Source organism: Electrona antarctica (assembly GCF_951216825.1).
Source record: "Electrona antarctica genome assembly, chromosome: 11".
Lineage (NCBI taxonomy): Eukaryota > Metazoa > Chordata > Actinopteri > Myctophiformes > Myctophidae > Electrona > Electrona antarctica.
The window spans coordinates 26,862,083-26,879,506 of NC_136792.1; the positions used below are offsets into that span (position 1 = coordinate 26,862,083).

At 42.2% G+C, this 17,424-nt stretch overlaps 1 protein-coding gene across 1 annotated transcript in view; it reads left to right on the forward strand.

Moving 5' to 3' along the window:
- The window catches only part of map3k10 (mitogen-activated protein kinase kinase kinase 10), a 37,374-nt gene that overhangs the window by 9,107 nt on the left and 10,843 nt on the right, over window positions 1-17,424 (forward strand). The window contains exons 3-4 of the mRNA XM_079513422.1: window positions 14,140-14,320; window positions 15,113-15,261. Of these exons, the coding sequence (XP_079369548.1) occupies window positions 14,140-14,320; window positions 15,113-15,261 (330 nt within the window). The remainder of the gene's footprint in view (window positions 1-14,139; window positions 14,321-15,112; window positions 15,262-17,424) is intronic.

Here is a 17,424-nt window from a genome sequence, read left to right on the forward strand (position 1 = left end):
GTCACTCACAGGGAGATGGTATGAAGTAAACCCTGTTTTATGGTCATTGTCATCATTAGTTCTTAATTTGGTGGGGGGAAATATTGTTTTTCTACAACAAACGTAGATTTGATCCAGTGGTGTCCGAGATTAGCTCTGCTCACAGACTCACAGATAGACAGATGGACGGACAGGCACCCAGACAGGGGCAAAAACATCCCCATCCCCAGCTATTCAGAATTTGCAGAGTAAAATAGGAAGTTAAAAACACCATAATAGGATTTAACAATAGACAGTAAAAACTGCACAGAAAACAAAGTGCTTGCATGCAGTTCTTACCAGCTTTTTAAAAGAATCAACTGACTCTGCATTTATATCACCAGGGGAAGGCGGTTCCACAGGCATAGTGCGGAGAGCTGTGAAGGCTCGCCCACCTTTCGTTTTTAGCCTAGATTGTGGGACAGTTAGAAGACTTGAGTAATCTCACACTGTCCTGAGGGCACAATAAGTCAGATCATATCTGGGCCAGCACGTGTAGTACTTTATATGTGATTGAAAGGATTTTCAAATGGATTCAGCAGTCAATGGGTAACCAGTATAATGCAGCAAGAACTTTATTTCTTTACTTACTCTTCTTTACTTTACTCACCCCATTATGTCTTACAAGGAGAATGATTATTTAAGCATTCCATTACAGTGACCAAAGAATCCAAAAACGAATATAATTCGTAAAGTAAATCGAGGCCAAGATTAACAGCAGCATAACGGTATCAAAAATCTGGTTATTAAACACCAAAACACAGCTCACAGTGTAATCCCATTACCACTACTTTCAAAAAATCACTTTATGTTGAAGAAAAGTAGCTTTTTTTAATTAATTTCCGGCTCAAACCGTGACATGCACGAGTGAAGAACGTGCCCATGGGGCTCAACAGGAGCTCATTCACATGCACGTGCCCAGGTGTGTGCGTCATTCGTGCATGAGATGATTTAACCCGGATGTAGTTAAAATGTTTTTGAGACATACAGGCATTTCGGGGGCGTGACCGAATCCGCCATTCCTTCACAGGGTGAAAACAACACAGCTTTCACGACTGGAATTGCATTATGGAACGTACACTACACAATGTTGCATTTCATGGATTTATTTCATCATAGCGCAACATAATGGTGAAGTATGGTAGTGCAGGTAATTATGGAAGGAGGTAGGGCCCGCACACCATTCTTTTGGTAAAGAAATTACTTTATTGAATAAATAGACAACGTTTCGATCTTGACAGATCTTCGTCAGGTCAGTATACAGATGCACACATTTTCATCACTTTTATCCAGTACCCTCAGATCGAGTCCCTCCCCTCGTTATGTGCCACCCCCACAAAACACAGGTGAGTCTCATTACTCCTGAGGAGCCAGAATTTGACAGAGTAGACAAAATATACTTATATATACCATTTACATAGAATACATCATAATATTAAAAACATTACTTAAAAACATTTTTGCAACAACCACATACCAACGACCGACAAATATTATAAACTTTCCGAGATTCTGCCAATGATCATATTATTTGAGACACACATCATTTTTTCCGGATCAAACAAGGGAATCACGTGACGACTGTACTAGTTGCAACATGATGTGGTGTATGTGTATAGGCAGAATAATTTTGGGAAAGTAAACACCACAAGCTTCTATGTCCAAATCATGCTGCTCTGTCACCAGTGCAGTCCACAGGATGACCACAGAACTGGCCTTGCAACGTACCTTCCTCCATCTGTTCGCATCACGTGGCAAATGGCAAATGCAAGAGATGTAGTGCACTGCACGCACCCAAGCATACGCACATACACAAATACTGTACACAACATTGTTTTCACTTATAGCAACAGCAAACATAGGAGTGTATGATGTGTGAGTTTCATACACTCAAGGAACACTCTCTGTCATCTAAAAGGCTGTCCATCTGGTGGCTGTTAACTGCTAAATGTACACTGAAAAATTGCAAGTCCATTTTCACACTCGTATTAAATGAAGACTGAGGATTTGACGGTGTGCACTGCTCTCAGAGCGCCATTGTTGCTGGCCGGCAGCCTGGCACGGGGAGTGGGGCGTCAGGCTCCGGGTGTCCCCTGAGCCAACACTTCTTGACCCAACGGTCATTGTTAAGTCAAGCAGAGGACACTTCATTGAATATGTTATACAGTGCACTGTACAGTGCACTGTACACAGTCAAATCCTCACTGTTTATTTAACTCTGAGGCGTGTTTTCATTTCTACACTCTAAGATGGTTCCCAACATTTTCTGGATCAGCGACCACTTGGAAATCAGCGTTCATAGCCCACCCATCTGACCCACCCGTTCGAGGCCCACCCAATGCATGTTAAGTGGTCAGAGGTGAGGGCCGCATGCATTTTCAGAGCATGTTTATTTTAATGATCGATCAATCAATCGATTGTGTTCCGATCAATGGAACTGACATTGTTATAAGTTCCTATTTATCAGTATCACAATGAAAACTCTTTTTCAAAGTTTCAAAGAAAAAAATACATTTTTTTACACTATATTTTAAATATGGTATTAATGTTATCTTAGTATTTTAACAATTATTTGGAGGCCCACTTACAATATGCTGTAAGAGTTGCACATCTGTAAGGGTCCATTTGGTTCCATTTGATTTTGAACACTTCAGAATTGCCGGTAAGATAACATATACTTTACAGTATCTACAGCCGGGCCGCACACATTGGTCCGACGTGCAACAGTCCGACACACACGTGAGCCCGACACATGTGTAGCTGGTTAAGACTCAACCATGTCATGTCATGTCATGTCATGTCATGTCAACGCTCCCGACATGCGTTGCCGGTTAAAACTCACCTGTGGCTTCCCTGTGAGGTTAGGTTTCTGGTTTAAGGACTTCAGTGTTTTGTACCATACTATTGTATGAGTACCGAACAAAGAATGTTTGCTTTCGCCATCTTTGTTGAAGAAGAGTCTGGGCAATTAAGGTTTAGTCTTACTAGATGTACTAAGAGTTTCTCAATCTTATATTTAGATTTAGTTTGGCTTAATCTAGGTAGGTTTCTGAAGGTCAATGATTAAAGTGTGATTTAGGGTTTAGAGTTAGGTTAAGGTTTGGGGTAGGGTGTCAGGACAAATGCCTGTCGGACAAGCACATGCGCCCTCTAGAGCCAAGGGGAAATGTTAGCTTGTGATGTTTTCTTCAACGCTTACAGTAGGGCCAGCATATAGAGGCTTGTGTTAATAATATGATCTATGGTAACACATTTACGCCATGTTGGCTTAGTTCAGAAGACCATGCCAAGTACGTCTTCTTTCAAGGTTGAGTGGGTTCCTCAACAACCCACTGAGACGCCGGACCGTACAGTACTACATTTTTAGTTCATTAATTTTAGATTGGTTGACATGAAAAATCAATGTAAATCAAAGCTAGAGTTTGGGATGTTTTGTCCTCCCTGTGCAACTATGTGTTATAAATGCGTCTCCTGTGTATAGGGATGGGCAATTAACTGAAAATATATGGAAAACCGATATGTAGAACCAATAATTAATTAATCTGGCTCATGTAGGTTAATAAAATAATCGAGAAGCAGGTTTTTTTTATTTCTTATATATCAACAAATCGACTGTATAATCAACTAAATCTATTTATTACCAGTAGTCTGATTAATCACTTAACCCTATGTTATACTACAACCTCCTATATACAGCTTTTGTCCCCACACGTCTCAATATTTGCCATTGACAATGAAAGGAGAATGTCTGCCAAATATGATGAAAATATAACCAACCAATCACATAAATTCAGTTGTTCATGAGATGATGTATGATGATGGGTGTAAGAGCACCCCTCACTTCACACGGGTATGATTTTTGAGTGGTGTAAACCACTCCTACAACTGGCTTTGTTAGTTTACAGACAGACAGACAGACAGACAGACAGACAGACAGACAGACAGACACGTCTGTCTGTCTGTTCGTACCAAAAAATGAGCATGGTTGCTATGGTCACCCAGTTCACACGGGTGTGATTTTTTTTAAATAATCGTTCATTAATCGGAATCGAGACAACAGTTTGAAACTAGAAAAAGTGCCAGGAGAGAGTGTGTGTGTGTGTGTGTGTGTGTGTGTGTGTGTGTGTGTGTGTGTGTGTGTGTGTGTGTGTGTGTGACAGTGTGTGACACGGCTTTGGCTGTTGTAGCGCCACCATGAGGCTGATTTGAAAACTGGCATTTCTTCCTCAACCTAGTGGGAATATGCATGCACAGTTTCACCGCAATCGGACAACTACTGCGTTGAGTAGTTGTGGCGATTTGTACAAAACGGGTACAAAGCGGGCTACTCCTGAAAAGTGTAGAAGCCAATCGTAGGCAATGAAGGTGGATTATGAGAAATCAAACACACCCGTCTTGATCACATGACTATGGAGAGCATGTGTACCGATTTGTGTGAAATTTGGATAACATCTGAAGGAGTAATATTAGAAAATGTGTTTTACATATGTCGGCCTCCTGGTGGCGCTATAAAGAGCAGATGTGAAAAATTCCAGGCAAAGGTTTTTCCTTGGCCTCTAGGGAGTTGGCATACAAAGTTATCCACAAATCCGTGCAGTTGGAGGTAAAAACACTTTTCAGCCAGTTATAGCGCCACCATGAGGCTGAGTTGAAAATGTTCACATGGCATTTCTTCCTCGGCCTAGTGGGAATGTGCGTGCGCAATTTCACGGAAATCACATGATGTGTTCATGATTTGCAGCATTTTGTTTGAAACTGAGCACTCCTGCGAACTTTGGAAGCCAATCTTAGCCAATCAGGATGGAGTCTGAGAAATCTGAAAGACCTGTTTCGTTGAATGGCTCTAGAGAGACTGTGTACCAATTTGCGTGATGTTTGGACAAAATCTGTAGGTGTACTGTCCAAAAACTTGTTTTGCACAAAGCGGCCTCCTGGTGGCGCTATAACAGGCCGCTCTGGAAATTTTGGGGCAGAGGTTCATCATTGGCATCCAGGGAGTGTGTGTGCAAAATTTGGCATCGACCGGGTTAACGATGCCGGAGATTAGCTGTTCACAGACGGACACACGGACGGACACACGGACGGACGGACGGACACACGGACGGACGGACGGAGTGCAAAACATACTCTCTCCCCATGCCTTCGGCCTGGTGGAGACAATAATCGTGATATTTAGTTGAAGTCATATTGCCAATCCCAACCTGTGTATATCTGGGAACATCAGAAGAGCTCTACCATCCAGGCAAATTCAGCTGGGTTTCCTGGTGCTGATGGTTTGCATCACAAATAGACTGAAATAAATGATCACCCAATTCAGAAGATTATGTGATTTGTCTCAATGGAGAAACATGTATTGTACAATATTTTAATATCTCTCTCTCTCTCTCACACACACACACACACACACACACACACACACACACACACACACACACACACACACACACACACACACACACACACACACACACAAAAAGTAAGCCGCCTTATTTAATACCTCCATTTCTTCTGAGGGAGAGCCTACCTGGTCACACGAATCTGGCAGACGCATTTGTGTGGAGACAAAGTGAGTAGCTTGAGGGTGAAACTGTGCCACTGCACAGCGCAGGATTAGAGCCTCAATGGCCTGTGGAGGTACAAGTTGAGCCAACCAGGGGTATCAGTGACATGGGAGCATACAGTACAACTTTCATATCAAAGCATTGGGTAATGCAAAAGACCCAAATATTTTTCACGATATTCACGATTTTTCAAAAATAGCAGACCTACAAGCTCGTAGCGTGCCACTCGGTGGCGCGCTATGAGCTTGTAGATCTGCTATTTTTCAATAGCTAAAGTATAACAAAATGCTTAGTTATAAAACCAAAAGGGGTTCCCGCCCAGAATGGGTTAAGAGAATACTGACTCAATTCATAGTAAATAGTGGTTTTATACTGTATGTCAGGGGCTAAATCTACAACTCTAATGTAATTAAAATCTTATTCAATAAAGCCTGCAATGAATGGGCTGGGTTAATCTTGAACAGATAGACTGAATGATACTTACATCATTACATAACTATATTATAGTATATTATACTTCAATATTATATTTACTCTGGATACAAGGACTGGTAGAGCGCAAGATAGAGTAGCTCAACAACAGTTTGTATGTCTTTCTTTTAGACTAAATGTTAATAAATGTAGACTGTAGAACAAAATAAATTTGAGTAATGACGTAATGAACTATACTGTGCGTTTGTTTAATGCACTGTGATCAGCCAGATTTTTACATTACATGTTTAAGAGCAGCAGGGGGAAGAATCGGAGGATATGGGCCTCATGACATGTCTGTCTATTCGTCATGAAATCTCTTTTAGAGAGAACTATGGGAAAGGAGGTGTTTGAAAGCCAAAGCAAAGACAGATACCTTATGAGATACAAAGACACCAGGTAGTACATCCTGCCAGGGAGATAAAACGTGTGTTCCCTCCAGTCATCTCTCTCCTACTCCACCAACCCACGTCTATTCATCCTTTCATTATTCTCTTTGCCATATACTGCACCTCCCCTCGTTTCTGCTCAACCCCCCCAGTCACTCTGCCAGTTTATTCCTATATTTCATCCCTTACTTCTGCCCTCATTTCTGCCACGCCCTTGTTCCCTTTCCTCTTGTCATTTCTCTTCCTTTCCTCCTGCCATCTCTTTCATCTCCATCTCCCCTCCCCCATTCCTCATCTTCAGATTCCCTCCATCCCTTTTAACAGACCCCCCCCCCCCCCCCCCCCCCCCATCATTCCCTTACTCTACTTCCCACATTATGAACACACACTCTACCTCTCCATTTATCACTGTCTCCCTGTTTCTTTTCCCCTGTGTGGTGTAGGCTGATCTGACCCCAGTCAGGCTGGCGGCAGCTGGAATAGCAGACAGTCAGGGAGGGGGCACCAGTGGAGAAGAGGGAGGGGGGGTTATAAGGGGTAAGATGGCAACATGAGGATGAAGAAACAGGGTCTTAAGGGGTTGATGGTTGGGGAGAAAATGGGTTTCTTTTTTGTTGGCAAAGGCTGTGATCCTTGAAACAGAGGCAGGGAGGCTCCGGCCCCTTGGGACAGTGAACGGGCTGCATCAAAGATGGCTTCATTCTCTTTGTACGTCTCCCATGGCCCCCTACAGCTAGTGTATATGATAACGCTATTGCTGATCACCCTGCAAGTCAATATTTGTATTCTTCTGTACACCACAAACAACACACACTGATGTTGAGGGGGACCTTGTAGCACTAGAGGCAGCAGTTTCTCTATTGGTGGGGGGTAGTTAGGAGCATGGGACGTGATTCGCTGACTTGGCGCCACGGCAACAGCTGTTCCGCCCCGCGGGCTACACCTGTTCCATGAGGGGAACAAGGGGGAGGAGGAGAGGGAGGGTGGTGAGAAAAGACAGAAACGGAAGAAAGGGGATCAAGGAGGAGATGCACTGCAGTCTGTGTAAAAGGAGGTATACGAGAGAGAGATAGAGAGAGAGAGAGAGAGAGAGAGAGAGAGCTTATAGCTTCATGTATGTCAGAATGTGACCTCTGCTCCTGTTACCATAACAACTACTTAATGACACAGTACACTTGGCATTGGCCAGAGTAACATATTGCAACATAAGTCAAATGGTTGAGCTTCTATGTGTCAGCCCTCTTTACGTCATTCTACAGTATCGGTTGAGCCATGACGGGCTATAAGGTGGTATAAAAGAGGAGAATCCGGTTTTGGTATGGCGTACAGTGAGGAATTATTGTTGTCCTTGGCATTTATACGTAGAGTTTTGTAATGACTCACAAACAAAACTCTTTCAGCTGTGTCTTAGTTGCTCACACTTGCCCTTGGCTGTCAGGTGGAGGTATTATGTGGCATGTGCCTGGACCGCTAGGCCAGCGGGAGCCCATAAAACAATTTCTATGTACCAAGATTACTCGATGCAGATAGTGGAGGAATACAATACTATAATATAATATAATGTTTTCAAAATCTCTGTGGACGATTGTAATCTGTGGGAAGTATGTGTCTCTGATGTCTTGGTGCAGTGGACAATAATCACTGATACCTCAGTCATTTCAGAACCATCGAAATTCTCAGATATATACAGGCTTTGATTTTGCGTTCATGGTATATCATGCATTTATATTATATAGCAATGTGTATTACATTCACACAGACGCCAGAGGAAACTATGCAAAGCACCAACTTGCTCATTGGGAGCATTCTATACACTAAATAACTTCCCAGAAAGTAACGATCTACAAGCTCACAATGTGCCTCAATGCGCCACAACAAGTGTCATGCTCTTAGACACTCAGCCCGGTGGAGCGACCCGGTCACCCGAGAACCTTTTGATTGATCAATTGTCTTTTTGTCTGGTGGCAGGCAGTGGGCTAATCTGTCACCTATACAGAATGCACTGACTAACCTGCCTGGATGATCATTAGTCAGGGTGAAGTCTGTGTAGTTTATCTTCTATCAGCCCCATGTTTAAACAGTGACTCAACACTGGGCTAGGGTCAGGGTCCATGGATGAAGTGATGACTGGGTATGGAGGAAAAATGGATTTGCTGGTTGTTCAGCAGGAACAATGTAGTAACTATGTGTACAACAAATCTTTATAAGTTAACCACTTACAAACTCTCTCTAAACTTGACCGTGGTCGGCTGTGGACCTTTTTTCCCATCTACACCAAATCTCTTGGAAATAGCTGATCTACACGCCGCTCAATGCGCCATGTTGTGACTTGCCGATGTGCTATGAGCTTGTAGATCTGCTATTTTGGGTTCCTCTCCAAAGTGGCATGCTGCTAGGGTTAAATGGTTACATTTGTTTATTTTGCCAAATAAACATATCTGGAATTTGTCCTTTAACGGTTAAAGTACTACAGTATAAAAAGGTTGGGAACCAATGGGTTAAAGTTTAACCCATTCTATGAGGAGCAGCGGACAACAGTTTTCCCACAGCTGGGGACCATGGCTTTTGGTGCCAGCCTATATACTTAACTAGATTTTCAAAATCTTCAAATATATTATGCTGATCGGAGCAATGTTCACAGAGTTATGCCCCATTAGGCCATGCAGTCAATCTAAGATTTGACCCAAAATAAATTGCAATAGTAATCGTTCAATCCTCTTTTGGCTCATCCAAATAACATGCCTGTTGCCACACATTTATGTCATATTTGGTGGACATTTGACCTAATTTCTCCTTTCATTGTCGATGGCAAATATGAGACGTTTGGTGACATACATTTTCCCTTCATTGTCAATGGCATTTAAGGTTTGTGTTGCGGACATTTTGTGGGGACAAAAGCTGTGTATAGGAGGACCTGCACGGCAATAAAATAGCCGATTTGCTCAGACACATATGACGTAAATTCTCCATTCATTGTCAATGGAATTTAATGTTTGTGTTAGGACAAAAATCTACACTATAGCTGAATATAGGAGGGTCTAGCGCAGGGGTCCTCAACCCGTGGGTTGCGATCCCCCGGAGGGTCGCCAAATTATTTTGGGGGGTCCCCAAAAACCCCAAAACCCCAAAATGACCCGAAGGATCATTAAAAACCTTGAACGATTACTATTGCAATTTATTTTGGGTCACTCCCCTTTTTAGCTTAGATTGACTGGCCTACATGTTGTATATTTTTTTGTGCATCTGGCTATTCTGATGGCAGAACCCTGACCAGTGTTGGTACCAAGTTTGGTGAGGATTGAGCAATGGAGTGACTTACACATCTGCATGTTATGTTTGTGACGTACACCATCGGTCTGTCTGCCTGCCGGCCTATAGGCAATTTTAATAGGATTGTACGACAAATAGCAAAGATAGATGATCTATAAGCTCACAACATGTAACATCGTAAAATAAAAAGATGTCAATAATGACTTGCCCAAAATAGCGTCACCTCGTTAAAAGTGGTTAAGTCTTAAAATCATATTTGAGATGGCAGAAACACATCTTGGAAAAAATATTAAATATGTGCAAACTATGAAATATTCCATATCTATATCTGACATGGGAAGTGGTCTGTCACACCACGCGTTCTGTTTATGATAAAGAAGATGGTTTGTTGACTATAAGCAAAGTATATTGGTATAGTATTGTCCGCTGTAAGTGTCCCTCGGTGTTGTACACTTACTGCTGAGTGCATACAGTACACACATTGATCCAACCGAGACAGTGAATACACTAACTATACTGTGTTGTTGGAATGTTGTTGTTGTTATACAGAAGCTTTATACTTATGCTCTTTTGCTTTGAAGGAAACATTAAGGCTGTGAAAATGTAGTGAGACATGCAGTGGAAGCCGGTGCCTCGGCTTTGATCACATGACACGTATTGGTAAACAAGCTTGCGCTCTCAGTCTCCCTATATGTTTCTCTTTCATCCCCTGCTCTCTCTTTCTCTCAGCGCCACTCCCTTCAGTTCTGCCAGTTTTTCCATTTGTCTCTGTCCCGCCCCTCTCAGCATCAGCCCTTCGTTCTTTTTGGGAGCCATATAGATATGCTCCCTACATGCTAAAAGATGCACTTTGAAGAGTACACTCCCCACACAAACCTTAACCCAGCACAGAATCTTCATCTTTCTGTCTGTAATCTGTCTTACTCTGTATCCATCCCTCTCTTTTCTAGCACGCACACACACACACACACACACACACACACACACACACACACACACACACACACACACACACACACACACACACACACACACACACACACACACACACAGAAAAGAGAGAGTCCTGGGGAGTCTCTCCCTGCATGAGACATTAGTATTAGAATAGAAAAGAGTGCTGGAGGATGACAATGGCTTATTATCCCTATTTGCCAGCTAGCTCTTTTCTCTGTCTCTCGCACTCAGTAGCAGGTCCTTTCTGAGCACTGGTCAACACAGGCATAGAAACACATGCATTTTCACCATGATATAATCATTCAAAAGTTCTGTATACCAGAACCATATAGAATGGATTGTGTGATCTTTGTCCTGCTACTTAGCGGGTATGCGTGTGACATCATCATCATACCCGGAAGTTATGCGGGAACGCCTACTGAGTGGCAAAAGAATCACACTGCCACTCACTTTATGGGTGTGCATACCCTCTATAATTATCACATTATCACACAGAGGACGTTCTCCGTGCACAACAACAGGCATACAGCTGGTAGCCTTTATCAGAGTCTCTCTGGAGACTCTGCTCCTAGACACCTAGTAAGGTAACGAGGGTGGAAAGTGGGCGTAGGCTTTCACGGCTATAAGACCAGAGTGCAGAGTCTAGGAGGCACACCTTGATCATATGAGGCACTTCATGTGTGTGTGTGTGTGTGTGTGTGTGTGTGTGTGTGTGTGTGTGTGTGTGTGTGTGTGTGTGTGTGTGTGTGTGTGTACAAGGACACCGCTGTGTGTATTGCCTCTGTACGCCTCCCTTTGCATACACCTGTAGATAAGCAAGAGAGAGAGCAACCCCCACCTTGCACCCAGTGCTGTGGACTGTGTACACTCCAAATATTTCCATAGCCAGCCCTCACACGGAAATATAGGAGGAAGTGCATGGAGAGAGAGAGACACAGACAGACAGACAGACAGACAGACAGACAGACAGACAGACAGACAGACAGACAGACAGACAGACAGACAGACAGACAGACAGACAGACAGACAGACAGACAGACAGACAGACAGACAGACAGACAGACAGACAGACAGAGGGGTTCAAGGCCATTGCTGAGAATTAAACAGGAAAAGTAAACTCAGCTGAGAATTGAACAGGAAAAGCAAACTCAAAGTTGTCCTTCAAATGAGCGTTGTGTTGTTTGAAAAACACACACATGCATTGAAAGCGCACGCAGGCAGGCAGGCAGGCACGCACGCACGCACGCACGCACGCACGCACGCACGCACGCACGCACGTTGTGCACTCCTAGGGAAGTTGCATAATGTACATCTAAGAGAAACCTGAATAGCACTCGACCACACCTGTTCTGTAAACATTATGGTGTACACGCACCTTTTAAAGCTACTCTAATATTCATGCCTTGTTTGATCACGAGGTTTCTTTTCTTATCGTGGTATGTGATGAAGCTGGAATACATGGGATATTTTTTCTGGCAATCAACATTGACATTTATCAACAACAGCATTTCTGTTGTTCTAGTCTAGTGCAAGTCATAGCTTTGTTCTAGTCTAGTGCAAGTCATAGCTTTCATTGCATGCTGGACTGGTGTCCCAAACTGAAAATAGCCCATCTACAACTATTCCTTCCTGATTGGCTAAGATTGGATTCCAAAGTTTGCAGGAGTGGCCCGTTTTCCCACTAGGTCAAGGAAGTAATGCCACCATACATTTTCCAAACCAGCCTCACAGTGGCGCTATGACAGGCAGATTCACGCTTTGGTCTATACTATAGAGATAATGTGTAAAGAAATTGGGATGCATTTGGGCTTGCGGAGACAAAAATAGCCTGCTTTGCTGCTTATTGTGTAAAAATATATATTTTAACCAATTGCCCAAATGCAGCTGCCCCCAGTTAAAAATCACTATAACAATAGAAAGCTACATGATATTTTTATCATCTTTTAATTATGAACCCTTGTTGTAAAAGAAACAAAGTTGTCCTTTAATAGGATGTTCGTTTGAAGTGCTATCAAATGAATTAGCCACATATTAGATTATGCTAAATCACCGTAATGGTATCCAATCCAAACATTACATTTAAGTTTAATAATATTTACCAAACCATACATTCCAGTTCAACGCATACTCTTAGGATAAGGAACTATCCGTGTAACATTTGAAATAAAGTGGAATGCTCCCTCTGTTATGAATCCTTTGTTGACATGTATGACACAACAGTCACCCAATCCTCTCTACATTAGGATCAGGTGTATCACTTACGTCTCATGTTAAAGGAACACACATAGAAGTTTAATGTGTTAAAACAAATAGCTTAGTAGTTATGGATTATGGAGAGGTGACCTGAGGGTTAATATACCTCACGTGATAATCCCCTCCAGGGCTACACTGCTGTCGCCGACTCCCACTTAACCTGAATTGCAACTCAATAACCTCCACTACTGTATAACGTCTACTACTCCGCAGGCTACTGTAGTAAAGTATGAATGATGAGATTGTAGTCTCCTCGCTGTGTGACAGTGTAAGGACAGTTGTCCTGGCTATGTGTGTGACTGTGTGGTCTATGGTCTGATTTGCATTGTTCAGTAATAATAATACCGCAAACACACAAAAGGTTTTGATTATTATTGTAGTTGAATACTATTAAGGAATTAAATATTGTCATGTCGTGATTATATTACATTCATTCGTAACTAAGTAATTGAACGCATTAACATCCACTTAAACCTCAAGATAATTGTAACAAGTTCACAGTTTAAGACGAAGGGTGAAATTATTTTTGTACGAGATCCAAACGCAACGCTATGCAGTCATAAGAACAGAGAATAGAAAGAAACAAAGTCAGGTGGCAAGCCACAATGTCAGATATATGGTACATTGTCAAAATATAAATAATAAGTGAGGAAGAATACCACAGTCTTGTGCAAGACAACATTGATAGCAATAAACATCAAACCTGTACAGTGTACAGCATCATTGGAGTGTACTATATTTCTTTTTTTTTTTTTTTTTTTTTTTTAGCTGAAACGTTTGTCCTTTATTTTATTTTTTTTCAATTTACGTTTTATTGAATTTTAATCAAACATACATGAACGACTGACAATTGACAAGACATACAACCGAAAACAAAACAAGACAATATACGTACAATACACACAAGGGGAGATGTCTGCCTCTCTTCTCTATCGATGAACATTCATAATACATAAGTATAATACAGGTGCACATACATGTTAAACAGGAGTGTACTATATTTCAAGGTAGTGGCAATGCCTGTCATATTATTATTGCATTACATTTATTAGTTACTATGTCAATTATTTAATAAATAATGACACTTTGTGAGTTATAATTTAAAAGAATGTGGATGGTAATCTTTGTGCTTATACCACATCAACATACCATCTCTGTTTGCCCTCTCACTGTCTTATCTCTTATCTGTCCCTGTGCTCCCTATCACCTCCTCCTCTCCCCAGTCCTCATCCTAGAGCCGCTGGATATGGATGATCTGAGTGGTAAGACGCTGAAGATCACAGACTTTGGCCTGGCCAGGGAATGGCACCAAACCACAAAGATGAGTGCAGCGGGGACCTACGCCTGGATGGCTCCAGAGGTCATCAAAGTCTCTCTGTTTTCCAAGAGCAGTGATGTGTGGAGGTACTGCTCTGTTTACTGTCTGGACACTTAAGTGTGTGTGCTTTTGAATGAACTACAGGGCTGGCTTAGCCTCGACCCCAGCCTTACTCATCTGCAAATAGAAAAGCCTGGTCACGACCTAAGGGAGAGATTGTATACCTAGCCGGAAGCAGGGCTTCCAGTGTTTGAATTTCTGCTGGAAGTTTGCAGTTTGGCACGTTTCCGCTTCCACCAAATTCCAGCAACTCTCTTTAGGCATTCAACAATGTAGGTTTTGCCCAGTGCTTCTTATGCTTAAACATGACAGAAAAACAACAAAAGTGACGTTAACTTGGCTAAGCTTGCATCACCCATGTCTACGATCAGTTGTTCTACACTCAAAATGAATGCAGTGTTTATTCATGGCTATCTTCTTTTGATGTGACTAACCGTGGTCATTATAAGTCTCTGACACAACTGAATACATTTCAATGACAGGTGTATTGGTGGAGTAGACAAGCACAATCCAAGGAATCAAAAGCACCTGCACTGTCCTCCTTTTGCTCATAAAACATACATTTGATAGGCAATGTTTCAATCAGGGGCCTTCTGTGTTCAAGGACCTTCACATATAATAATGATATACTGCACGTGAAATTAAAAAAGAAAATCTGTTTTTTTTCTTCAATGTTTGGAATTGTGTAATTGTGCCATCAAAAATATTAAGTAAAGTGCAGACAAGATATTTCAAGACTGTTCAATGGTTACTTGCTCATCTCTCTGGCTTTGTGATGTTCTCTCTCTCTTTCTCCATCTTTATCTCACCTTCTGTAGTTTTGGAGTGTTACTGTGGGAACTGCTGACGGGAGAGGTTCCATACCGGGAGATTGACGCTCTGGCAGTAGCCTATGGTGTGGCCATGAACAAGCTAACCCTACCGGTCCCTTCTACCTGTCCAGAACCCTTTGCACAGCTCCTGGGAGGTAAGCGGATCCTACATTCACTCTAGAACTAGATGATCAGAGCCGATCGGTTTGTGGTAATATTGTATTACTTAGACTTCAAATGGTCAGCATAATCATATTGGAGCCTTTTATTTCCCTGATGGGATCTACAGCGTGAGGAAAGATGGATGCCCCTATTGACAGTGGAGTAAATAGTTGTATTTATTATATTTACAGGCCTGTCCATACACTCCTTTCTGGCATGTACTATTTGTTGGTTCCAACCTAAGATTCATTTAGGGCTTTACTAGCCTGGAATTCACCTATGCTTTTTATGGCATAGGCAGCTCCCGGCAGGATCCGCCGGCAGAAACTATGCGCAGCTGCTAGACATGAGACTAATTAATTAGAGCGACAGAGAGAGAGAGAGGAGTGTGTGTGTGTGTCAATTTAACAAAGGTGCAGACGATCAGAAATCAGCAGAGAGTGAGTGATGTTTGCGCTACTCTATGCCGAATTGAAGTGGACTCGGACCCAGACTTTTTTTTTCTCCCTGGAAATAAAAACGTCTGGGTTTCCGAGGCTAGGGCTTTACTGCTTTAGACCAACCTTTTAGCTCGAGACCCAAAAGAGACATTTTATGTCTTCCTGGGACCCAAACTAGTGAAAATAGCCGAGCTACAAGCTCATAACGTGCCGCAACTTTCACTGCCTTTATGGAATTTCTTTGATTTGTTTACATTTATTTATGAAATTATTTTGAAAAAGGTTAGAATAATCTTTTTGCCATTCATGAAAAATTATTAGTTTTTGTGAAAATCTATTGAGATAATAATTAAACAAAATACATGAAAGTGTTATTTACTCCCATGAAAATGTGTCTGTGACCCAAAAGTCTATTGTTTGGGAAACTCACTCACTCTAGAGACTCACACCTGCACTGAACACTAAACTGACAACAGCTGTTTTTATCATGGCATCATTCATAACTCAGTATTACTGTGTACTGTCAGCCCTCAAACTTCAATGTCACCTCCTGCTGTTTCCCGCTCATGCTGTTCCTGAAGCAAATACACTTTACATTTTTTGCAAACTTCAAAGTGCTGAAGGGTTTAAAAACATTGGCATAAAATAGTGAAGGCAACCAAACAATAACACTACATGGGTCCTTACTAGGAAAAAGGATCAAATTAAAGTATTATAGGATCAAATTACTTAAAGTAAAATCAGGGAATAGAAAAAAAGGCCCAAGAATAAATGCTTTGTTAAAAAGGTATGTTTTTAAAAGCATCAGTGGACTGTGGTGCTCTCAGGTGTTCGGGGAGGGCATGATTCCACAGACATGGGGCAGTAGAGCAGAAGGCCCGGTAGCCCATGGTGTGTAGAGCTTGGTCATGGCAACAAGGTTGGTGTTGGTGAAGTGCGTAGGCATCAAGTGGAGGGTTGTGGGGTGAGGACTGAGTTTTTTTAGGTGGATGTGTGTGTGTGTGTGTGTGGGGGGGGGGGGGGGGGGGGGATGTACTGATGTGTGAGATGGGAGATCCTCTTGCAGGTGTGGCAGCCAGGGATACTGTCAACTCACTATAGGGCACCACACTGCAGTCTACGGTACCCTCCATCAATAGTCCATTACTAGCTAGAGTTTCAACAGTGAGTCTCTACTTACAGAATGACTCAGTGACATTCACACTAGGCCGACTTCTTGATGGGTTTCCAGTTTTTACATTACAGTTTTTGCATGCTAGATGTTACTTTATCTCACCCTTTAACAAAGTCAGGTTCTGTTTGTGGTTTCATCCCATTAAAGGAGAGTTTTCCCCTTGCTGCCATCACCAAGTGCTTGCTCATTGGGGAATTGGTGGGTCTATAAATAAAATTGATTCGAGTTGATTTACTCTCTTTCCATGCCCATGATGGTATTGACGACCTTTTTCAAAGTGTCAATTTGTGTCCTTGTGCACGATTTCATTCCGCAATGGTTGGCAATCCAAAAATGTCCCCTCCATTCACTCCTGTTATAACGACGATCTTTAGCAGTGTTTTTCTCTGAATCTTTTCTCCATCCGCGCCTGGATTGGCAATTAGGCGATATTTGGACCTACATGGAAAATCTTCGATGCCCCACAGTTAGCATGTTAGTGCTTCTAGCAGCACCGAAGGAGCTCCAGAGTGGCTCAATATGGTGCCAGTGCCTCGCGTTTC